Source organism: Terrapene carolina, unplaced genomic scaffold (assembly GCF_002925995.2).
Source record: "Terrapene carolina triunguis isolate 2854851 unplaced genomic scaffold, T_m_triunguis-2.0 Scaffold95, whole genome shotgun sequence".
Taxonomy (NCBI): domain Eukaryota; kingdom Metazoa; phylum Chordata; order Testudines; family Emydidae; genus Terrapene; species Terrapene triunguis.
In genome coordinates, this window is record NW_020664446.1 from 23433923 (window position 1) to 23460139 (window position 26217).

General features: G+C 41.5%; 1 protein-coding gene across 1 annotated transcript in view; it reads left to right on the top strand.

Moving 5' to 3' along the window:
- Positions 1 to 26217, top strand: part of PTPRE (protein tyrosine phosphatase receptor type E) — a 181315-nt gene that overhangs the window by 113307 nt on the left and 41791 nt on the right. Inside the window, exons 2-9 of the mRNA XM_024210495.2 lie at positions 2498 to 2597; positions 2883 to 2956; positions 5452 to 5588; positions 17677 to 17767; positions 18687 to 18763; positions 18895 to 18931; positions 19787 to 19884; positions 23372 to 23491. Coding sequence (XP_024066263.2) covers positions 2498 to 2597; positions 2883 to 2956; positions 5452 to 5588; positions 17677 to 17767; positions 18687 to 18763; positions 18895 to 18931; positions 19787 to 19884; positions 23372 to 23491 — 734 coding nt within the window. The remainder of the gene's footprint in view (positions 1 to 2497; positions 2598 to 2882; positions 2957 to 5451; positions 5589 to 17676; positions 17768 to 18686; positions 18764 to 18894; positions 18932 to 19786; positions 19885 to 23371; positions 23492 to 26217) is intronic.

The following is a 26217-nucleotide window of genomic DNA, read 5'->3' on the forward strand; positions in this document are numbered from 1 at the left end:
CAGTTCTGAAACTAGCTGTCTGATGTGGTCCAAATTAGCCCAAGAAGGCATGCTGCAAGGCACATCCATTGGCTTGGGTTGTGCCAGAAGAAAGGGTTATGTCTGTGTCAGTGAGGGGAGTTTTGTGCTTGGGGGTGAGGGGAGAATTCCTTGGGGAGTTGAGGGGTTTTTTTGTTTTGTTTTTTTTGCTGTGGGAGGTGGTAAGCTGCTATTTTGTATTTTTTGTTCTTGTAACTTGTGTCAGTACATATCGTGCTTTGGGTAGACAGTCCTTTTTGTGCTCCTATAAATAAAATATCACATGATGGGACATCCTCCACAGTACTCTCCAGCTGAATTTCCCAGTGTCTGAAGAGAGGAAGCGTATGATGGCCTCCATAACTAGAGTTTGTTATTTAATTGTTTTGTTTGTTCTCTGCTAAGCCTTAATTACTGTGCAGAAAACACTACTGTTGCTATAAATTAGTGGCTGACTGATACACGCTCCATCTGGGTCATGCTGCAACATAGAGATCGTGAAACCTAAACAAAATAAATGTTTGGGTTTTTTTTTCTTGCCTATCATTTCTTGTTCTTTCATCTTACATGTTGTTTTTATGATTTATTTCCCGTATCACATTAGCCTACCAGTCTCTCTCTAATATTATGTTGATGGAGTCATTCCTTCCTAGAATATCCTTCTATCCCAAATTATATATACCTAAAGCTTATTTTCTGACCCAAATCCTTATCTACCCAATGATGTATCCTCCCTCTACATCCATATTGTATTCTCTTTTCTTCTTATCCCAGTCTATTATTTTTCTCTTCCATTTTATATAATCCTCTCTCTAACATATTCAGCTTGTACTGTGAGGCAGTACTGTGAAGTGCATAGAGCAGGAAACTGGGCGTAAGGCTGATGGGACTCATGCTCTTCTCTGTGCATGTATGCACAGGGTGTCCCGTACCTGCAAAAAGAAGAATTCTACCTTTAGAACATGCTTTCTCTTTTCCCCCACCAAGGGGGTCCCAGGAGTTTTTGGCTGCGTGGGATTAGGAGAGTTGGATAGGATTCTCCTCACTTTCTACCCCATGGGTGCATTATAAACCAGCAACTAGCCACCTGAAAAAAACAGCTAAACAAGAAATTATATGTTAGTCTAATGCCTGGAACCTTTGAATATAATTCTAAAATCTTGCATCAAGTATCTTAGCCTGGTAAATTTATACTGGGGGAGAGGGGGCGGAGGGGAGAATATGCTTTCTCGTTCACCAGGTCATCACACTTCTGGTAATTAACTTTGCAATTCTCTCAGTTGCGCCCACAAATATAAATGACATATTAAAGAGCTATATGCAATGTTGTTGTAGCCGTGTTGGTCCTAGGATATTAGAGAAGGTGGGTGAGGTAATATCTTTTATTGAACCAACTTCTACTGATGAGAGAGACTTTTGAGCTACATAGAGCTCTTCCTCCGGTCTGGGAAAGATACTCAGAATGTCACAACTAAATACAAGGTCAAACAGATAGTTTAGCATAAGTAATAATATTCTTACAGGTCCATTAATCAGATAAAAATTTTCTAATATCCCTTTAGGAAAATACTAAGTATAATGTAATGAAGAAAGATGCAAAACCTACAGACATATCTCCACTGCTACAATGATCAACACCCCCCAGAACATGCCTTACAAGATCCTACATATGCCTATCACAACATGTGGTATACCTCATCCAGTACACTAAGTGCCCCAGTAACAGTTATGTGGATGAAACCAGACAGCTGCTATGCTCTTGAATGAACTCACACAGGAAAATGATAAAAGATGAAAAACATCACATCACCTGTGGGAGAACACTTTTCATGAAGCGATCGCTCTATATCTGACCTACCATTTCCATTTCCTCAATGGAAACCTGCACAACATTTTCAGAAGATGAGCTTGGAAGCTTATTACAACAATCTGTAACCACTCTAACCCCCTTTTTGTCCTATGACTACAGGGGTGTTTAACAGGCCACTTCAACTTGAATGGTTCTTTAGAATATGTGTTAACTAAGTATGGTAGACTACCTTTTTGATCTTGTGTTTAGCTGTGACACTCAGAATACCTGTCCAAGAACTGAGGAAGAGCTTTGTATATCTCGAAAGCTTGTCTCTCTCTCACCAACAGAAGCTGGTCCAATAAAAGATATTATCTCGCTCACCATATTCAAGAGCTGACAGTTGGTAGCACAGATTTTAAAAATATGTCCCCTTAATTGGGGGTTTCAGCTTTGTATTTATTTACAAAAAAGCACTGTTGATATTTTTAACAAATCAAAAGACCACACACAGCCACCAAATCTATGTTCCATGGGAACTTTGGCCCTAGAGGTAGGCTTTTTGGAAACTGTACAGTGTATTTAAATCAGTTTTTGAAAATATTAGGTATGTTTGTCCAATTTTATCTTTGCTACACTGAGAATTCCATCACAACAATCTGTCACTCTTGGTGTTTTTTTAATTTATAGATCCTCCGGGAAAGAACAGTTCACAGCCAGTACTGACTTCAATGTTGATCCTGCTTCTTGTGTTCATCATTTTCATTCTTCTGGCTGGCTATTTTTTCAGGTAGGGAGCTGTTAAGTGCTGCACTCAAAACTAGATTGGTCATGTTTTGATATGATCTAATAAGGAAATGAAAGCGGTTCTACATATATGCGGTAACTGAAGTCTCAGACCACAGTTTAGAGTAGCAGAGGATGGCGTATGTTGCATTTCATCATTAATCATTACCATCTGAAGATGAACAGAAAGAGTTTCTCCAGACTTACATGGGGGTTTGTACAATCTGGAAGAGTATTTGTTACCTTTTAAACACAATTATTCAAATTAATTTGGTTTTGTGTATTTAAGGTTCAGAAAACATAGGAAAGCTGTTGTGACCTCCAGTGACAAAAAGATGCCAAATGGAATCTTAGAAGAGCAAGGTAATGAAATGTTGGCTTTGTTTTTTAGAATGAATTTTACTCCGTGTGTGTGTGTGTGTGTGTGTTCAAAACTTTAATTTTGAAAGTTAAGAATTCAATTCTTTAAACTTTGAGGATTACTTGTATCTTTTTATTGTATCATTTTAGTGCTGGCTTTATTTATTTAAAAGAAAACAAAGAAGAAAACTTCCTTCTCTCTTCCTTCTCCTTTCTGTTTAATAATTTGCAGTTTAAAGTCATAATTTACCAGATTTTGTTTCTCCATGGCAATTCTCCATAACTGCTTTGTTAGTGAAGGATTCCTCATGACAGCTGAGTTATCTGCACCAGTTTTCAGCTTAAGAAAAAAAGGATAGAAACATTTGTGTTTAAAAAAAAAAAAAAAGACATACGTATGAAGAACTACTTTGTAACTCTATGACCAGATTAAAAAGTAAAAGGGGGATGAGAGGGAAGGTACTGTAAGAGAATAACATTTTTTTTAAAAGATGAAGTCCAGAAATTGAAAATATTCACCAATAGATTTTCAGATGTTGTTTTTATTAAGAGCATATCAAATTAGACTAGATTTGGACCATCAAGCACAATAAAGATTAAAAGATGGCAAAGTTGTTGGGGAATTATAGATCATCCATATATTACTCATGCCATAACGACGAGGGAGTAAACAATCAAAAGAAAAGGAAAAAAATAATCACAAGGGAGAATTACCTGCATTTTCTGTGGCTTTCATGTTACTATGTGCAAACTGAAAAATTGTTTATTCACAGTTCTAAATATAAACCAAATGAGTGTAACTTCCTGTTCAGTGTTAAATTTCCTAACATCAGTTAAAAGAGCATTGATGTTTCCAATGTATTGAGATATACTAGCCATCAAGCAGAACGCTGTTACTCTGTAGAATGGCTAGTACATGAACTATTAGGCAGCATGGTTGTTGAAAGTAGCGTTGTCACTGTCTGTTTCTAGGGAAGTGTTTTGTTTGTCTTTTAAACAAAGCTTCTAATCTCAGGGAAACTTCCTCTACCATGATTTCAAAATTCTTCAACTTCACTGTTGTTTTAAAATGCAATATGTTTGCACACTGGATCTAATTTTCTAACCAGTCTACCTGTGCACAATTGTCATAAAGCTAGCAGATCTAGCCGGCTGGTGCAAGGGAATTCCTGGGTGTCAGGTGCTGCACAAAATCATCCCATAGGGAGGTAATTGCTGTAAAAGAAACATGCTGTAGCACGTTGGTGCGCCAGCTATCCTAGACTGCTAGAACAGCACTTTAGCTGTGGGCATCTGACACAACTAAGGCTATGTCTACGCTACCCCCTGGATCGATGCTCCGGGGATCGATGTACCGGGGTCGATTTAGCAGGTCTAGTGAAGACCCGCCAAATCGACCGCAGATTGCTCTCCAGTTGACCCTGGTACTCTACTCCGAACAAGAAGAGTAAGTTAAGTTGACAGGAGAGTGTCTCCCGTCGACCCGGCATAGTGTGGACCCCGCAGTAACTCGAACTAAACTACATCGACTGCAGCTACATTATTCACGTAGCTGGAGTTGCGTAGCTTAGGTCGATTTACCGCGGTAGTGTAGACATAGCCTCAGAGCAGCCAGCAACTTGGGACTGAACTCCCTTTTTTTCTTGATCTGTGCTTGGTGCAGAAAGACCAGACCATGTGTTTGCATTTTTGCAGATATGTATTGGTGCCTACAATGAATTGCAGGTGGAAAAGTATACTTTCAAAATTCAGGTCCTGTTTAAATATTGTTTTCCTCTGTTTTGGGACAGAAACTAAATTAAAGTACTGATGGCTTCCTATACTTTTGGTTAAAGATGCAATAGGAATGCTTCAAACAAGTCTCATGAATTTGTTACCTTCTTAAAGCAGTTTATTGAGACCAAAACACTTACCTAATTGTAGTTACTGTAAATATTACAGCGTTTCTGGTGTCTGGCAAAGTGTGGCTTATTTTGAAGAAATAAAACCATTTGTAAAATAGATTTACAAATTATTTTCCTTAAATTAAATATCTTAAACAAATTTCCCCTCCAATCCCTACACCTCCCAGTGAGTGTGAGGAACTGATAGATCCTATTGCCTCCCCATATGATGTTTCATCACATTTTTATTCTGTTACAAATTAAAGTCAGAAACTCTAATTATTAACATTAGGACACAGGCTTCTGGGCATTGTTTTAATCCAGTGTGTGTTCAGAGAAATCTCTCGGCTTATTACTGTATTTTTATGGAAATCAACTCTATTAGTTTGACTGCAGTATAATTGTAGCCGTGTCAGTCTCAGGATGTTGGCTCAATAAGAGATATTACCTCACACACCTTGTCTCATTAGTTTGATTCACATTTTGTAAGAGGCATTCTGTTCCTTTTTCCAAGATGTTTCACAAAACTAATTGGCTCATCATTTGATTAATGGAATAACTAGTTGTCCCTCATTCTGAATATACATTTAACATTTATTTTCTCTGGTTTGACAGAACAGCAAAGGGTGATGCTGCTTAGCAGGTCTCCCTCTGGCCCAAAGAAGTACTTTCCTATTCCAGTGGAGCATCTGGAGGAAGAAATACGGATAAGGTCAGCAGATGATGGGAAACGGTTTCGGGAAGAATTTAATGTAAGTCTGCTTGTTTTCTGTGTTATTTTTTATCAGAGGGAAGAGACATAGGAAATCAAGAATGGATATGAACCCAAAAAATGTTGTTGGGTTTTTGTAATTAAATGTGTGTGACATTGGTACTTATAGCATGGGGAATGCTGGGCAAGTGTAACCCACACACCTTCTGAGTGTGATGTTCTCTCCCCTCTAGTGGCACTGAGACGGTCCAGGGCCGGATTGACCTTTTGTGGGCCAAGCACCAAACATATTTGTGGGCCCCCATGTGGTTGTGATGAGCCCCTTCCAAGTGTGGGCCTGGCATGACATAGTAAATGTGGTATTGCCGGGATGGGGATGAAAACATTTATTCAAAAACAAAATAAGATATTTGAAGCCACACTTGATTGAGACCTCCACTCAGCCCATAGAGAACAAACTGGACTAACATCAGTGAACCCAGAATACCACTGAATTTGGTTTGTGTGGAAGGGGGTTGTTTGTTAGTTTTGTCTTTTTTTGTTTAAACACTCAGGGCCTGCTTGGGGCCCTGAACACAAGTGCTTAATTAGCACACTTATGAGCCATATTAAGCCTGGATGTAGCAGTCACTGATATCGCACCTGCATCTCCCCACCACCACCTCCTCCACCCAAAGTTATGTTTCGTAAATACATTTTTTGAAAGCTGCATTTTCTACTTTGGTACAATAATGTTTTGTATTTTGGGGCGGAGTGTGAGGAGGAAAATTGCTGGTGCTCATCTTTTGCAGGGAGAAAGGGCCACTGAGAGAGACACACACACTTTACCACAAAGGCTACCACAATCCAGCTTCAGGCTCCTCCCCCAACCTTCATACCTGGACTCTCCTCCCCCCCTTCCCGTCCCTCCTACTGTCCCCAGCCCACACAACCAACCCCCAAAGAATGGCTCTCCTCAATCTCCCTGCTACTGCCCACCCCCCCACACACACTTTCACTCCAGGGCTGTCACTTCCCTCCCTTCTATCACCCCCCACCTTCAACCCAGACTTTCCCCTCCCTCCCTCTGCCCCCTGCCACACCAACCCCCACTTTAACACCCTGCTTCTCCTACACCCCCCACATGGAGTCATCACCAGCTCCCCCTTTGCCCCACAACTGCCCTTTCCCCCCAAACCGCGCTGCTCCCCCATCCCTCCCCGGATTGCAGGGGGGCAGTTTCTGGGCATTCCCATTGGCAGGGGGCATAGCAGCCAGCAATGACAAGCCCCGCTATCACTGCCCCCCCTTTCTCCCAGGGAACACAGACAAACACCCCCCACCCTGAAGTTGCAGGGTCGAGACAGTGCCCAGGAGCCTCCAGGCATCATGGTCGCAGGGGGGCTGCACACCACCCAGGAGTCACAGCACCGCAGCTGCCTCCAGCTCCCCATTGCCCAGGAGAATGGGGGAGACTCGAGGGTGGGGGGAGCCAGGAGCTCCCACCCTGTACCCCAAGGGGGATGGAGGGCGCAGTGGGATTAGCGCCAGGAATCCTCTCCCTGCACCAGACTATTTCCTTGCTTGGGATTTCTTTTTGGTCTGCTCCGCCCACTTCAGCTGGGGCGGCTGGCAACATGGTGCAGGGCATTCTGGGACTAGTAGTGCAGCTGGCTGCGGAGGTCCCAGGGCCCCAGCAGAACACAGCAGTGTGCAAACCACAATTCCCAGCAGACCCTGCAACACCCAGTCCCTGATGCACTTGCGCACTGCGCACCCTAGGCTGCTGAGTGTTTCAGCTGGTGCTGGGAAGTTGCTGACTCTTCACTCCAGGCTGGATTAACCCTTTGTGGGCCCCTTCCAAGTGTGGGCCTGGCGCCACCAGAGCCACTGTAAACCTCTGAGACCACTTAGCGATTAATGAGTCTGCTCTACAGCCTTAGCTAAGAGCCAGTTGGCTTTTAGCTCATGAAGTAGAGGCTCATGCACTAAGTTCCAGAGGCACCAGGTTCGGTCCCATCCGCTGACGACCAGGGTCTGTCAGTGTTACACAAGTACAGTGTAAGCTTCTCCACACAGCTTGCCAATGCTCTTCATTACTCATGTTTAACACCCAGTTATTTCAGTTCTTGTCCTCAGAGATACTGCTACATGTGTTGGATTGTACAGTTGTTTAGCCGTGGGGACAAATGTCCAGTAGGGCTTATGGTGGAGAACTAAACTGATTCTTATTTGTGCTCTCTCCTGAGTTTGAACTCAGAAGTGTCTCAAAGTAGAACTCTAATCCACTGAGCTGTCTCTCTCTCTTTCTCTCCCTTCCTTGATGCTAATGAGTACAGGCATCCGTTTTACTGAAAAAGTTATAAATTCTAATTAGTGTTGTGATATTGAGGCACCACATTTGGAAACACTGAACTGTTTTGTTTTATCAGAGTCTGGGATCTTAAACTCTTCAGTCTTGATGCCCTCCTCCCCCAGAGGAAGGGGAAGGAAGATAGAAAGCTCTGCAGCATTCAAGCCTCTGAGAATGACAGTCTCCCCTCTGTAGGGAGAAGCTTATGGCACAGGGGACACGAGAGCCAAGGCCTTTTAAGCCAATATAGCTCAATGATCTTTGGGAAACTCTGCTCTTTGGGGTTCTGCTTAGATCTACGTGGCATTTGTAAGGAGGGTGAGTGCCTCTCGGCAGTTCTCCAGTAAACCCACTTTGCAGCAGCATTGGCAGAGGAGCCCTGGGTCAATTGGCTGCCTGAGCAAGAAGGCTTTCCTGAAGTATTTCGCTTTGTCAGAAAGACAGCGTGTTTGCTCCCCATTGCCCCAGATTTACAATTGCATGGTGGCTGTATAGATGGGTTTTACCCAGCTCTTGTGGAGGTAGGGGGAAGTATGCCATGTTGGGTTCATTCCCAAGCTTCTGCAATTTCAGGGGCCATTCCACACCCACTTATTATTCAATTTCACTTCCCTCAACTCCTCATGGAGGAACTGAGCAACTTAGAACCATATATAGTGTGTTAAATACAGACTCAACTGGGCCAATACGCAACTATCAATTAGGGTATGTCTACACTTGCAGAGTTATCACTGTACGTCTCACCGGTGATAGGGAACCGGTGAAAGAAAAGAGCTGGTTTGTGTACTCACTTAATTCCTCAGGCATCAGAGAGTGCTTACATTAGCAGCACTTCCATCGCTGATAAGAGCAGCGCACTGAGGACAGCTATTCCACAGTGCAGCTCTCTCCATTTTGACGATGGGCCTTGGCCGGGGGGCGGGGAGATGGGGTGATCATGGGGCATCCTGGGTCCCTGCACAGCCTCCTCTCCCCAAACATTGATCAGCTCCAGTAGCTCTGCATTGCTCCAAGCAGGGGATCGTTTGCTCCGTGGAGCAGGCATTGTGATCTGGCCAGATAATAAGTGAGCACTTGCCAAGAAAACAGGAAGGGGAATTTCAAAGTTCCAGGGGCTTTACAGGGGGAGGGGTGGATGTCTGTTTACCTGGCAGCAGAGCAGCAGAGCTGCTGGCCAGAGTGGTCACCTAGGCACTGTGGGATATCCTCAGGAGACTAAAAGCTGTGTAAACAGGAAAAACGTGTCTTCACTTGCACATCACCGCAAAAGCATCACCGGTAAGAGCTATATGCCTCTCATGGAGGCGGTTCAGTTTCACCGCAAAAAGTCATTGATAAGTGTAGACGTTCCCACAGTTTTTGGGCACAAGAGACTTTTTCCACTTTAAATGGCAAGTGTAGACATGCCCTTAGATAGTGTAAGGTGGTGCCCTTAGGACTGAAATACAGTATTAAGTGAGCTTCATAATTGGCAGCATTTTTTTTTATGTTGGTGGTTTGATTATATGTTTGACGGGTGTTTGTGCTGCTGCTCCATGTGCAATGTAGTCACTATCAAATAACAGAGTTACCTGAGTAACATTTTTTTAAAATGTTAATTTAAGAAGTTGTATCCCAGTGCACTAGCACATTTGTGAATTTTGACTCTCCTAATTAAAAAAAACCCAGTATAGTCAGTGGTGAAACCTGGCAATCTATTTTTGTTTTAAAATGTCTGACGCTTTGCTCGTATTCTACAGTGTTCTCTAAATATGTGAACTTTTGCTTGCAAACTGAATGAGTCTGACCGTCATGGTCAGAGATCTATTTATGAAAGTTCACATGCAAAGAAATATTTTAAAACATTGAGGAGAATGGTCAATGAGGTATTCTTGATGGTTTTTTAGCATTATAATAACCACACTGCTGCTTGCAGCTGCTTGCATGGAAGATGAGGATTACATTCTATCAGTTGTTTGCTCTACACTTAGTATTGTCAGAGACCAGGATGGTGAGCAGTTGTCCCTAGAGGTTGGAGCAGGAGTCATACTTAGCAGTTGGAACAAGAGCCGGGAATAGGAGCTAAGGATCAGAGCTGGAATTAGAGGCCAAGGGTCAGAGTTGGAGCAGAAGCCAGTAACCATGAATAGGAGCCAAGGATTGGAGCTGGAATCAAAGGCCAGATGTCAGAACCAAGGATCAGAGTTGAAGTCATTGGTCAGGAATCAGAGCCAAGCTTCAAATCTGAGGCTGCAATGAGGCAAGGCAGGGGTAGGGTTGGAACAAGGCGGGAGCAAGACTGGGAACAAGCAGAAGCAATCGCAGCCATGGGTGAATGCTTTGAACAGCCGCTGAATTGCTGCTGGGATTAGGAGCCGGTCTGTTGATTTTTCCAACCAATCAGGTGGCATACCCAATCAGGCAGCCTACTACAGGCCAGTTATGCTAATTTGGTTGCCTGGAGACTGGTTCTGCTGCAAGCCCTCAAGGACAACTCTTAGTGGCCTCGGGGCCCGGTTTCTAGGGGTACCTCCAGCAGAACTTTCAGAACAGGTCCAGGGTGTGGATGTTCTGTACTGGTTCCCAAGACCACTCATCCGGACTGCATCCTTCCGAGTCCACCATGTACCAGAATCTTCCCCTAATTTGCCAAGAGTCGAGGACTCAGAGGACCAAGTACTCCTCCTGTCCACGGACTGTTATGGGTGGCAGTGGAGGATTGGAGCAGTTTGGGTATCAGTTCTCAGTGTAGGGCTTTAAAAGTGAGATGTGAAAGATGGGTGGATCTTCAAGGATTTGTGGAGCTGTAACCAGAAGGCCACTGGGTTCACCTGTTATATAATCTTGAAAGGATTCAGGATTAACAGTCTAGTTTGGCAGATGGGCAGCTCGATTTAAGGTTCTGGGCAGAGAGCCACACCTTATCTCCTACAGCCAGATTCGGCCCGGTCCATGTGATGTTTGTGGGCTTCTTTGGCAGACTGCAGGTGTTCTGTGCGCTCCCAGTGCACCTGGTATAGGTGGGCAGCTGAATCCGCAGTGGTCAGTACTGGAGATCTCATGGGCAAGTCTAGGTGGAAGTGGGTCTGAAAGCCATTGTTCCCAAAAAATGGGATATGTTGTCTTAAGGTATGGATTGCATTGTTACATGAGAATTCAGCATAGCACAGCAAGGGAAGCCAGTCATCCTGGTGGAAACTCAAAAGAAGACAGTAAAGATACTGCTTCAAGATTTGATTGGCCTTTTCTGTTTGCCCATTAGTATGCCAGTGATAAGTGGATGAGAAGAGGAATTTGATGCCAAGGAGTCTGAGAAATTCCAACCAGAGTCAGGAGATAAACTGGGACCCCCAGTCTGATAACAATGCCTGTTGTTAACCCATGGTAACAGAAGACATTTTGCAAGAAGAGCTGAGCCATGTCCCGTGTGGTAGGAACAGTATTGTATGGGTTAAAGAGTCCCATCGTTGTTAGGAGGTCGACAACAACCAGGATTACAGAGTGTCCCTGGGAGCATGGCAGTTCTACAGTAAAGTCAACTGATATAGTAGATGAAGGTTGCGGAGGCATGGACAGAGGCTGAAGGAGATGATCATGGTTTCTTGGTATAGTTGCAGGACCTTATATAATTCTTGATGTAAGCTTGTAGGCCTGTCCACCAGAAGCTCCGCAAGCCCAGATTGCAGGTCTTGAATTGTCCAAAATGGCCTGCGAGTGGCAAATCATGGCATAGGTTCAATATCTGGAGCTTAGGTTGTCCCTCCAGAACATAAATACAGTCCTTGAGATAGGGGAGGCCATTCTGTAGTTTTAACTAACCACATTGTTCAGGGTCTTGTGGATCTGGGTTGCAAACTGATCATCGGGAGCAGGAAGTGGATGAGGATGACAGACCATCCATCATCTGGTTGATAAAGTTGGGTGTCTTAAGCATGGTGGCAAAGCTCTTCACCGGGTTCAAGATATTTGTCTTTGTGGGATAAGGCATCTGCCCTCCTGTTTCTTGTCCCCAGGTGATAGGATACCACAAAGTCAAAGCAAGCAAATGAGAGACCAGCAGATGTGGCATTGGTTAAGGCATCTAGCAGTCTATAGGTACTCAAGGTTCTTGTGGTCCATCAGGACTTGAATTGAGAACTTAGCTCCTTCTAGGAGGTGGCACCACTCCTTGAAAGCCGCCTTGATAGCCAGTAGCTCCTTGTCCCAAATAGTGTAGTTTTATTTAGCCAGGGTTAGCTTCTGAGAATAAAAGGCACAGGTGTGGAGGTGGTTGCAGGGGCCCACATGTTGTGATAGTACTGTACCTATGGCAAAGTTCAAGGCCTCAGTTATGAATTGTAGTGGTTAGATTAGGAGTGGATAGCCAGGAATAGGAGTCCAGGGTCAGAAGCCAGAACCATGGGTCAGAGCCAGAGTCAGAGTCAGAAGTCAGGAATTGGAGCTGAGGATCAGAATCGGAATCAGAGGCCAGATGCCAGAACCAAGAGTCAGAGCTTGAAGTCGGCAGTCAGGAATCAGAGCTGAGGGTCAGAGCTGGGTTACCTGGAATGAGGCAAGGCAGAGCCATGGCTGGGTCCAGGGCAGGAGCAGGGCGGGAACTAACAGTTGTAGGAGCTATCCCAGCCATGGGTGAATGTTTGAGCACCCACTGAATTGTTGCCACTGCTGGGTTTAAGAGCTGGTCTGGTGACTCTTCCAACCAATCAGGCAGTGTAGCCAGTCAGGCAACCTACTGCAGGCCAGCTGAGCTCGTTAGAATGCCTGGGGAACGGCTCTGCTGCAGGCCCTCATTACTGACAGGTATCAGTGGAGGAAGAAAAAATGGTAACAGCACAGTTGAAAGACAGAGTGAAAAATGATATGCCAAAAAGCAGCAAAACTGTAAACAAAGGTCTGACATTTCAATACCAGACGCAAAAGGAATGTATTATGAAACTGGCACCTCTTGGCACAACAAAAAATTCCTGACAGGAGTGCTATTTTTTCTGTATTTTCTTTGAAATCTTTCCTTTAAAAACCCGCCCAGAGACCCCTGAAAACATGTAAAAAAGGCTTTTGTTACTCTATCACATAAACTCTAGCACAATTTGTCATCATCAGATTCGATGGACTACCAAGACATAAATGCTGAACTACACCCCTACCCCTGATATACCGCTGTCCTCGAGCCAAAAAATCTTACCACGTTATTGGTGAAACCGCGTTATATCAAACTTGCTTTGATCTGCCGGAGTGCACAGCCCCGCCCCCCCCAGAGCACTGCTTTACCGCGTTATATCCAAATTCGTGTTATATCAGGTCGTGTTATATCGGGGTACAGGTGTATATGTAATTTTTGCACAAGATTGTAAAATTGGCCTCCTTCAAGTCATAGGTGAAAGAGCAAAATCATGAGACCAAAATAAAGCCACTCACTGGGTGTGGATCAGCATTCACATCACACTCCTCCTCAGTACCTGGTCCAGGCCAGGGAAGCTTATGATCCAACCAGTGGATCAAATTTGATGCTGAATCCTGGTCACATGCCACCTGAGACACGTTGTGCATATGCTAAGAAGACGACTGGGGAAACTAGATAGTTGTTGAGCTTGAAGTCAGAGGTGTTGGAACAATTTTTATAATGGGGGTGCTGAGAGCCACTGAACCAAACTGTAAATCCTGTATATAATGGAAACCACTTCAATCCAGGAGGTGCAGCAGCACCCCCAGCATCCCTAATTCCAGCACCTATGCTTGAAGAAAGAACAAAAGCCTCCTTGTAGGGAGAGAGTTGCTCACACATACACACCACCCATCTTCCTGGTGGAGCACTGGGAAGTCCCACAGTATTGATTTAGTTGGGGATTGGTCCTTCTTTGAGCAGGGGGTTGGACTAGATGACCTCCTGAGGTCCCTTCCAACCCTGATATTCTATGATTGTACTAGTGATCTGGCCAGGACTTGAGTGGATTATAGCTCCCAGTAGGTTCTCCTGCTACCTTCAGTCTCAGTGACCTTTGTTTAAACAAAGAAAACAGTATGTTTAATCAAAGTTAAAGATCATAGTCAATTCTGGAGGCCTCAGGAGCTGTAATGGCTGGAAGGCCGCTGAGAGTACCAATCAAGGATTCTGAGCCTCCAAAAATGTTTCATGTATACGGCAACGGCACCTGGAGCCTTTGATAGGCCTTTTTTTAATGTTCAGTGTAAATCTAGATAAATGAAATGAAAGTAGGATCTTGAAAGTGAGTAACAGAATTCTGCCCTATAGGTATTTCATTTTTCTTATTGTATGTGGAAAAAACAGCATTCATCTGCTGCCTTTCTTCACAGCAAATAATTAAATACAAATATGCTATCTAGTTTGCTTGGTTTTTTGCATCCCCTCCCCAAATGTGCCTTATTTATATTTATCATTATTTATTTACATAGCAGAAAGTGTGCTTGGTGCTTTGCAGACATGTATAAGGACCAGGTTACTGCCTCAGAGAATTTACGATTTAAGGCCCTGATCCTGCAAGCACATGATTAACTTGAAGCATGTCAGTAGTCCCGTTGGAGCCAATGGGATTCCTCATGTGAATACATGACAGTTAGACAAAAATACAAATGGAGCACGAGGGAAGGAGTATGACATGAGGGCAGTGATTGAGCAGATATGTTTGGCATGTGTATCCCATTTTATTTTTCTAAGCACACTCAATGTGATTTGCCATATGCATAAGTGTTAGCAGGATCAGGCCTCACAAAAAATACAGTTATAATTAAAGTGGAGATGTTGAACATTATAGTGTATAAGCATTCTTTTCAGAAAGTTGTAAAACGTTTCACTGGGGTTTGGTTCAAGTGCCATTCAAACTCAGAGAGAAGAAAGAATGACTTTTTAAACAATGTAAACATGTTGGGCGAGATCATGGCCTCCAGATGTGCACATGGATCTCATATGAGAGTGAGTGCATGGGGGGAGGGGACTCAGCTGTCTTCATGGCAGAACTGCCTTCCCCAGGATTCCTCTAAGTCCTCAGGATCTGAATTGGAGAAGGGTGTGGGGACTAGGCAGGACAGGATGGGGCGTGCATGTTGAATAGGGACAGATGCACCTTGTCCCCTTGTGGAGATAGGTAGAAAAGATGAATGCTCCTTCACAGTTCAAAACCCCCCTTTAGGCAACATAACAAGGCAGCTGTGGTCACAGGAAACTCTGGAAGTATGGTTCCAATGGAGAGTAATGAGCAGACACAAAGCACTTGGTCTCATCATAGGGATTGTCTTAAATGCAATGTTAAGTTATAACTTGAGTGTTGCTCCTAATTTGAGTCCTGTCCACACATACAAACCCTTCACTCGTGTGTGGTGGTGCTTTTAACTTGATTTGACTCTAGAGGGGATACAGACTAAAGCTTGAGTGAGCATAACTCAACAACAACTAATACTCTCTCATGTGGATGCAGGCTAGTGCTATTCAATTGCCACTAGTTCTCCAGTGCCTTCCCAAGTTCCCCCTGTTTGCTCAAAAAGGACAGACAAGTTCTCCCATAATTTATTGGGAAAGAATTCATAGAGCAGCTTAGCTTACTGCAGCACTAAGAACCATGGGATATGATCTCCAGAAGTCTTAGTGCCACACAAGAGCCAATTCAGTACAGTATGGACACAGCAACTTGAAAGTGGTTTCTCAGTATGGCTGCTCCCACTTGAGTTAGGCTAACTTGAGAGGAGTCACTTGAGCGTAGATAATTTGAGTGAAGACATACCCATGCATGGTCTTGTCATCCTTTGATCCTGGGGGATCCTTGTTCTGAAGGACCAAATCTTGTCTCATAAGAGAAGAACTCTTTAAGAAGTCATTGCAGAGGTTTTCTCTCCTTTTGCTATTTTCCATGTGGCTGGGGGAGGAGAGAAGGGGTTACTATGGGAAGAGGCAATCCAGCCCATTGCACTGTTTTTATGTGCTCTTTTAGTGAAAATACAGCATTGGGGGACAGGATGTCCAAGAATATTTTGACTCACTTTTCAAGTTGAAAAACACTGTTTAGAGAGGAAGTAGGTATCTTGTGCTTTATTGAAAATATTTACTGGTAATTAAGTTAGATTTTCTGGTGTTTATTAATGTAAGTCCTTTTTTATTGTTGTACATTTTAAGTTCTTTTTGAATGATTTTCATAACAGTGAATTAGGGACTTAAAAATTTGTGGACTTTATTCGTAGATGGAAACAAGGGAATAAGATTATATGCAAAAACAAAATAAATTACTTTTATTTATGTTTAAAATGTTCTAGTTAACTTTTTCTTGACCTTTTTAATAAAATGTTCATAAGTTTGTTAGTAGTGTACAGAAACCAAACACAAAAACATGCTACTATTCCATGATAAAAATTAACACAAAAGGCAATTTATATTCATGTTATATTCATTCATTGTTCAGTCCTGAGAACTCTGCTTCATCGGCGTTTTTAAAGGGGAATTCCACATAATGCGTTGCCGGAATCAGGCAGGGATTGCTGCATTGAGTGTTTCTTGAAATAGATACTCTGTCATCTTTCTCTTAAGTGATTCATATAATATAGCTATGTTCCATTTGGTTAAGTTCCTGAAAAAAAAAAAAGCAAGAAAGAAGGGAGGGAAAAAGCACAAATAGTGACTGTGGTTCTGAAATGTAGAACTACTGCGAATATGGTGAGAGGGCATAAAAATTGTGTCAGGATTGTGATATAGAGAAAGATCTTGAACCTGATTCTCATTTACACTAAGTCCATTTTATACTATTCTGGTAGCATAAAGGGGCCCTGTAGCAGGCAGTGACCCTGAATCAGCTTCTCCCAGCTGGCCCTTTAAATTACTCCCACTTGGCTCTGTCCAGACTAGCAGAAAAGTCTCTCAAATAAACAAAAATTTGGAATGAAAATTCCACATCCAAATATCCGTTTCTCCGCCCCCGAGCCCCACAGGTGTTCACGCGGGGTGGGAGTGTTTTCACATGCCCCTCCACAGTTTTGGAGGCAATCCAGCAGGTTCCATCTCATTCTCTCTGGTCAGGGAGTTATTGCTGTCTCCTTCCTCTTCTCCCTATCCTTTTTTCTTCACATAATATTTTCCTGTTAATTTCCTGTTAATTAATCTTATTTTGATTGTCTTGACAAAAGCATTTATTTTCAGGTACTTAGTATGTGACTAAGGGTTTATTCACAATCCCAGGTTTAGCTGATTACTACCAGGTTGGTTAAACTTTGGGTACCATTTCAGTCATCCTAATGGGTCAGCAGCCCCCAAGGCCATCCCTAGGCTCAGGGCATAAAGGCGATACAAAGTCACCTTTGGATCCCCCTCGCTCAGGCCCTGAACTGAATGGAGGGGATGTTTGATATTCAGTTTTCTTAACATTTTTTAACCTTCTTTGCTAATATTCAAATGTATTCATGTATTAAGATCAAATTTGATCCATACAACCAAATTTCTAAGTCAGAGCCCTGTGGTATTGTACACCCACATCTTTCTGACTGGGTCACAGCATTATGAGACGTCATGTCATACGGTGTTTTGCAATGGCAGCCTGAGTTCCAATAATTTATTTGCTCTCTTAAATAGCAAAAGTCACAGTGTTCTTCAAAGCTAGAATTTAAAAAGTAGTGTTGGAGTTCTGAGTTATCGAAAGGTTATGAGCTATTTTAGAGAGATGAGAAAAAATAGCTTTTTTTCAAGAATTACAGTGTACTGAGAAATTACTTATCTTAGATGTAGGCCATTGTGTGTTATCGCATCTTTTCTTAAGTCCGGTGCATCTAACATTTAGTACAGGATGTTTTTGCATTTCCTTGACTTTATATATTTTTGTTATAGTCATTACCAGCCCGATGCATGCAAGGAACATTTGAAATGGCAAATAAAGAAGAAAACAGAGAAAAAAACAGATATCCCAACATCCTTCCTTGTAAGACTTTACAATTTATTTTCTAAATATCAGTCAAATGTCTGGATGCCTCTTACACCAATCATGCCTGTAATGTTGTCTGCATTCACTGAGTATACCTGAGTAAAGCTGATTAATTGACCAAAAAAAATGCTATTTATATGCTACTAAACGCACATCTGCAAAGTAAGCTTCTTTTGCAGTGGTGTCTCTTTGGATAATAATTGCTGTCCATTAAATTTGTCTTTAATTTCAGAGGGTTTGATATGAATCCTTAGATTCACCCAAAAATGTAAGATGGTTCCCTTGAAACTCAGTTCAGATTTGTGCAATAAAAAAGAAAAGAGCTTTGAGTATATGGGCCAAGCTTGAAGTATCTAACAAACCTTATCTATTACAAATGTGTTGCACACTATGCAAAAAGTATTGCATTCTCAGTAACCCAGTATAAGTATGGAGGTGCAGCAGGGTTTTTTATAGTGAAGGCTTGTTAACCTGCTATCCAAAAGCTCTGTGCACTGTACAATTACAATACAATTCAAAGAGACCTCTTCACAACTACCTTAAACAAATTATTCCCTGTCTATTCACCTAAAAATCCCTTTGAAACAGATGAGCCTTGCAGCATGTCTTCAAGGTCAGTGTTTGCAGGCTCTGGTGAAACAAGAGTGTAAGGGACCAAAATCTTCCATAAGTTTTACATCAGCAAGGTCAACATGATTTGGCCCATATGACATATCTGTTATATACACTGTATTAGTCAGCCTTTTATGATATTTAATGATGGCGGAATAATAATGCAAATACTATGGTTCATAAAAGTGCAGATCTATCACTGGCATGTTAAAGGGCTTTGTATTTTGAGGAAAAATTCTGATTGATGTAAATACTATAACTCTATCTACCATACAGACTCTAATAACCATTTCTTTCTTCTCAGATGATGATTCCAGAGTCATTTTGACCCAAATAGATGGAGTTCAATCTTCAGACTATATTAACGCTTCATACATAGATGTAAGCTAATAGTTTTTCACTTTCATTCAGATTGCTAATTTTAATTGCAAACTAAATGTCAAATAGACATTTGTCTTAAAGCACATCTTGGCGTTTCATTTTTTAACTAGCCATACATTTTATTTCTGTAGGGTTACAAAGAAAAGAATAAATTTATAGCTGCTCAAGGTAATGTATTTTCCTGTCTCCATTTTTGTACTTACACGCACCAGAATGCAACCCTCCCCCTCATCCCCCCACCCCTCCCCCCCCCACACACACTAAAAAAAACTCAGAGCCCACATCAAGGTTAATATGTTACAAGATCAAAAATTCCTTCCTAAGCATAACTAAGTTGGTCTGCTACATCATGGTCATCGAAGTGAGAGTTGTTAGATACACTATGCGCTGTAGGTCAGGCAATGGGCTCAATTTAGTGTATCTAGAGGGAGGGGGAATGGCTGCTGCTCTTAGAAAGGTGGGACAAGCCTGCTCCCCAAGCAGCAGCATTTATGTCTCCAAGAGCTGTGGACCAACCTGCCTGGAGCATGGACTGTGTTTGAAATGCCAGCCTACTGCTGGAAATATTCTGAGTCCACTCACCCCACCCAATCAATCCGGAAGCTAGATACACCCAACTCAGTTTCTGCCTCTACTGGTGCAGGCCTATTTGATAATGATAGTATTACAACTGGTCGAACTTCCAGTCATGCCAGTTGGAGCTATTATGCTGGGTCTTGCAAGCAGTCCTTGTGTAAATACAAAAATCCCCATTGTTTCAAGAAGTACTTTCTGATTACAGTGATTGTATAACATAGGAGATGTTTTCTGTAAATTGATAGAGTTCATATAACTGTGCTTCAAAGAAGTGAGCTTTTCAATGTACATATAGTGCATTTGTAAAACTGAGGCATTTACAATCAGTATATTTTCATGAGATATGAGCTGGTAACTCATGAGTGGAAGAGAAAAATGTTCTTGTGTACTGTGATATTGCTTGTTTTCTTTATGTCTCTTGAGTATAGAACTGTATTCTATGTGCAGGACCTAAACAAGAAACAGTTAATGATTTCTGGAGAATGATATGGGAGCAGAAATCTGCAATTATTGTTATGTTAACAAACTTGAAAGAAAGAAAAGAGGTAAGTAACTTTTATTTCCGTTTTGATCAGCCTGAAATAATCCCCACATTAAGTAGCCTCTGGCTGCAATGTGCTGCTTAACATCTGACTGTTAATGGCTGTCACCACTTCCTTTTCCAGTCCTTTCTGAGGTTTTAAGTCTCTGCTAAAAATGTAGTTGTAACTTACAAAATTTCAAGCTTCTAAATATTCCCTGGTGACTAATTTCCTCATAACGAATCTTTTATCATGTGCTATACTGCCTCACTGTCAGACTTTAAGCCAAAAGCAAATTGAAATGAGGAGGGCCTTTTTTTGCTTCTGCTGCAATGTATGTGAAACTGGCCTTATAAGTTGGATTGAGAGTAGGAATGAATGTTGAATCGATATTACTCTCTTTTAAAAGTTTTCAGTTAAAAGAATGATTACATTCATAGTGTGATCACTACAATTGGATATGGCTAATCTGAAAACAACCTATTTTATTGTGAAAGGCTGCATTACAACTCTGTTTGTGGTTTGCTGTTCTCACATCCGTCCCCTCATTCTGTGGTGTTCCTCCCCTCCCCTCTGTTCCTATTTCATATGTATCCTTCCTTGTGTATAAGTTGAACAGTAAAATGTACTGAAATTATGCAGGCTAACACTTCAGAGCTCAAGATTATTACATAATTAACTTATTTAACTCACCAGAAGTGATAAAAAAAAATAAGAAGCCTGATAAAAAACAAAAAAAACCTACCAGTGCACCATCACAAATTTTGCTCTTGGGCGATTTTCTTTTAAATGCCTATTTATCCTCATGGGCTAGTTAGTTAAACATTCCAAACACTAAAAAGTGTAATTTTGGAACTTGGATTCCTCAGGCAATGCGAACTGGGGGTGCAGTGAAAGCAATATGCCAAGTTACTGAGAACAATGTACTGTGTTCTGCTGGAGAGTGACCTCTCCTGCCAGGTAAAAAGTAGTGTCGATAAACTCCAAAATAACTCCCAACAATTCCTCCTTAAAATCAAAGGATAATTATTCTGGAGGGTGAGGGTACATATCATAAGCATTGAGATAGTTAATGTGCCTTAGTGATGTTAGTTAATTTACACAGCAGCTCTTTTCAGTTATATATTTTTATCAGAATAAGGAAAAGCTATTTAAGTCTGATTGCTCCTAACAGCTATGAAGGAGGTACTCCCTGTTTGCTTACACAAGGCCCTCTCCCTTTCCTGTAATCTTAACATTACCAGCCTTCCTGCATGGTCAAACAGCATACTCATACCAAGGCCTGACATACTGATGCTAGTACCCACAAATGTCACCAAATCTCATTTGAACAGATTGGAGACTCCTTTCAGGCAAATACCCATCAGGCCATAATGGTTGGTAAAATGCTTATTCCACAGAAGGAGACATATTGCTATCTCTTATCCTACTTCTAGAATCCCCATGCAACTGATGACTCTCACCCAAGGTTACCTGATGTTTCCCACCTGTTAACCAGCCCTATATCTGGAGTTGGGGGTTAAAGCTGTCAGACAAGTGCATGCTATCAGAAAAATAAACAAATAAAAAAGATGGAACAGTCATTAAAACAAAACAAACAAAAAACCCAAAAGCCTCCTTCGTCACGATCTGGCTGCCAAAGGAGCATGTGAAGACTCCATCCAAACCATGTATTTCCTGTTGTAATAATGCAGATAACTAACATTGAGAGCATTAGCACAAAGCCTTAAAATAATGTCCTGTTTTAGATTAAAAAACAAACATCCTCTAAATTAGGGCTGTCAAGCGATTAAAAAAATTAATCACGATTAATCACGCGATTAATCATGCTATTAAACAGTAATAGAATACCATTTATTTAAACATTTTTGGATGTTTTCCACATTTTCAAATACATTGATTTCAATTTCAACACAGAATACAAAGTGTACATATTTATATTTATTTTTCATTATAAATGCACTGTACAAATAAAAGAAGTAGTATTTTTCAGTTCACTTTATACGAGTACTGTAGTGCAATCTTTTTATCATGAAAGTTGAACTTACAAATGTAGAATTATGCACACACAAAAATTGCATTCAAAAATAAAACAATGTCAAACTTTAGAGCCTACAAGTCCACTCAGTCCTACTTCTTGTTCAGCCAATCACACAGACAAACAAGTTTGTTTACATGTGCAGGAGACAATGCTGCCCACTTCTTGTTTACAATGTCACTTGAAAGTGAGAACAGGAGTTCGCATGGCACTGTTATAGCCGGCGTTGCAAGGTATTTACATGCCAGATATGCTAAACATTCATATGCCCCTTCATGCTTTGGCCACCATTCCGGAGGACATGCTTCCATGCTGATAACACTCATTAAAAAAATAATGTGTTAATTAAATTTGTGCCTGAACTCCTTGGGGGAGAATTGTATGTCTCTTGCATTGTGTTTTGCCCACATTCTGCCATATATTTCATGTTCTAGCAGTCTCAGACAGTGACCCAGCATGTTGTTCGTTTTAAGAACACTTTCACTGCAGATTTGACAAAATGCAAAGAAGGTACCAATGTGAAATTTCTAAAGATAACTACAGCACTCAACCCAAGGTTTAAGAATCTGAAGTGCCTTCCAAAATCTGAGAGTGACGAGGTGTGGAGCATGCTTTCAGAAGTCTTAAAAGAGCAACACTCTGATGCAGAAATTACAGAAACTGAATGACCAAAAAAGAAAATCAAGAAAATTCATATGTCCCTTCATGTGTCAACCACCATTGGCTTCTGCTAGTGGTATCTGACTCAGATGATGAAAATGAACATGTCGGTCTGCACTGCTTTGGATTGTTATTGAGCAGAATCCATCATCAGCATGGATGCATGTCTCCTGGAATGGTGGTTGAAGCATGAAGGGACATATGAATCTTTAGCCCATCTGGCACGTATATCTTGCAACGTCAGCTACAACAGTGCCATGCAAACCCCTGTTCTCACTTTCAGGTGACATTGTAAACAAGAAGCGGACAGCATTGTCTTCTGCACATGTAAACAAACTTGTTTCTCTGAGCGATTGGCTGAACAAGAAGTAGGACTGAGTGGACTTGTAGGCTCTAAAGTTTGACATTGTTTTTGAGTACAGTTATGTAACAAAAAAATCTACAGTTGTAAGTTGCACTTTCACGAAAAAGAGATTGCACTACAGTACTTATATGAGGTGAATTGAAAAATACTATTTCTTTTATCATTTTGTATCAAATGTAGAAAAACATCCAAAATATTTAATAAATTTCAATTGGCATTCTATTGTTTAACAGTGCAATTAAAACTGCTATTAATTGTGATTAATTATAGTAATTATAATAAAGTTAATCGCGTGAGTTAACTGCGATTAATCAACAGCCCTACTCTAAATATTCATAGAGGTTTAATTTTATTACTTTAAAATAATTTTACAGCTATATGTCATCAGTAATGGAAGTAGGCACACAATATTTAAAAGTACTAAATGTATGTACTGCATGTTTGCATAGGATAAATGTTATCAATACTGGCCAGATCAAGGATGCTGGACTTATGGAAATATCAGAGTTTCTGTGGAAGATAGTATCGTTCTTGTGGACTACACCATTCGCAAGTTTTGTATACAGTCAGTAAGTAATAGCACTCTTGCTACTCCTTAAGATTTTTTTATTTTGTTTTTTAAAGCAAAGTATAACAGAAATTCAGGCTTTTGTTTAAAATGAATTTAACTGGAAATTTAGTTTTTAACTAAAATTGAGTTGAAACATATGTAGACTAAGAGAGCAGTAAGTTCATGGAATCCGTTTCTACTTGAGTTGTTGGAGTAAAAGAGAATTAATTATGCAAATACTGATGGCTGTATAGGAGAATGTGGGAGCTGTAACCCTCTCTCCTCTTTGCCTGCGTTTGGGCTGGATGGGACTTAAGTTTAAAGAGGGGTCAGTCAAATTGGATCCTGTGAATAGGTAACCACTCTTGGAAGGTATTTTCCACTGATTATGGGCCCCCCCCCCCCCCCACATTGATTATGTGTTATTTTGGAGGAACTTGGGAGTGTGTTTACCCTCCTTTGTGCAAAAATATTTTTGAAATTAGGGAAAGTTTTTAAATCATTAAAAATGTAAAAGATACTAAAATTATCTAGCGATGGAAGAGGTCTTATCACAGCTGACATGAAGGGCCAAACACAGGCAAAGAGGAGAGCTCCCTGATTCTCTGCCATATACTGGCCCCAGCACTGGTTGGGGACTGTACATCATCTGGGGATAGCTGGAGTACATGGTGTTCTGGCCACCCCTCCTTCCCTCTCTTGACATGCCCTGTGCACCAGGGAGTGCAGTGAGGGGAAACATATAAATTGACTTCTCCATTTATGCTGTGAGACACCCTCAATTGCAGAGTTATGGTCAGTCTTCCCTCCTTTTGCGCTGCCTGAGCAGGCCAGAAAATCTGGCCTGTATTGCCCACACCTCCTTCTGCTGTTTTACTAAGTTTATTCTTTTAAAGATTCTAATTGTGTAATCTTTTCTCTCGCCAAGAATAACCTTCACTATATAAATTAAATGCACTAGTGGCTTGCTTAGCATGCTTTCAGAGGGATTAAGGCCTTGTCTACACAAGAATTTTCACCTGTCTAACTTAAGATCAGTTTTTAAAAACTGATTTAGTTAAACTGGTGAAAAACCCAGTTTAATTTAATCAGTGCAACATTAATATTTAGACTAGGCCTTAGAACTGCAGCAAGGTTGCATCTTTTTAAATTACCATGTTAAGTATTGTTTTATTCTTCTCCTCTTCTACCTGTTACATTCCAGTCCTCATTCTCATTGGGACTTTTTGCTTCCCAGCAAAACGAAAATGAACTGAGTGGACTATTTATGTATTTATAAAGCACCTTCACATCATCTCTGGCCATCAAACAGTATTAAAAGCAACTGCAACAGACCACCAGCCCTCCCTGCAGGAAGGTTACAATCCCTTGAAATTAGGTCTCAAAAAGGAGAAAAAAATTCTAGTCTCAGGCAGAGGAAAATAAGTCCTGTGGCAGCTTGTCCACAAATCCAAATAAAACAAAACAAAGGGCAGCTTCCTTCCATCTTGTCCGAAGTCGTCAGTTCCACGTCCTGGATGTTTACTGGGCAACAACTGCCAGCTCTTCTCCCCAGATCTGACTGTTCACGCAGTTTTTCAGAACTAGCTTCCTCCTTTCTGCCCACTGAAGGGATTTAATCACCTTCCTGGGTCAAACAGGGAGGAGACACACACACTCCGTCACAATAATATACATAACTTGCTGAACAATATCAGCTGTGGGAGACTCTCATCCACCATTACATCATTTACCAAGTCAATAATCACCCTAAAAACCTGAGTAAAGAGGTGGTTTGGTCTTAACTTTGCCTTGAAGACTAACAGTTAAGGTTCTTGAGGGCAAGTGAGGTATCTGGGTACCCTACCAGCGGCTGCCAGATATTCAACTCTAAGGACTGTGAGCAGAATTTCCCCAGCTAATGGCAGTTGGTGAGTTGCCACATGGGGAGAGGGGCAATTTCTCGGGTGGTCTAAACCCTTCTGAACAGGGATTGTGTCTCTTGCATGTTTGTACAGAACCCAGCACTTTGGGCCCTAATCTCAATTAGGGCCTTTGGGTTCCACCATAGATTTATTTATTACTACTACTAGTTGTAGCCAGGACCCAAACTACAGACAGCTGAACAGAGCAGAGTCACTTGGAAATGCATAGGGAGTCAGTGAAGCTTTCAGAAAACTGATAATGTAATATGTTCCTGGCAGTTTACACGGCTAATCAGACGGGCAGCTGCATTCACCGCTAATTGTCGCTTTTGAGCAGTCCCTGTATAAAGTACACTGGAGTAATCTAATCTGAAGACCATTCAGGCATGTCTAAGTATAACAAGGGCCATATGAAAAAGGCTGCTAAGACTCTTATTTAAAAGAACTCTTGGCCAGGAAGCTGTATGAAAACAATAGCAAAAAAAAAAGTTATAAAATTCTTCTGGATTGGAAATAGCTGGAAGTCTAGATGTCTTTCACGTGTAGATTCATATCTCCAATTTTACTATGGAACATATTAGTGGTGATAACATTTGGTCACCAGTTGATGGAGACTGAGTGGCCTTTATGAAACAAACTGGTGGTCTTTGTCCAGTTCAAAGTGGAAAAGTCTTCATGTATTAATTGGCGCTAATTAGCAGCCTTCTTGGGGGTCTGACAAAGAGGTCAAGGACTGATAGAGCATGGAGACTGAATTTACTGTCTTAGCCCAAGAGGAGGTTCCTCCAGATCATGGTTGGAAAACATTGGTGGAGTTTTCATTGCCATTGCCTGTGCTGCT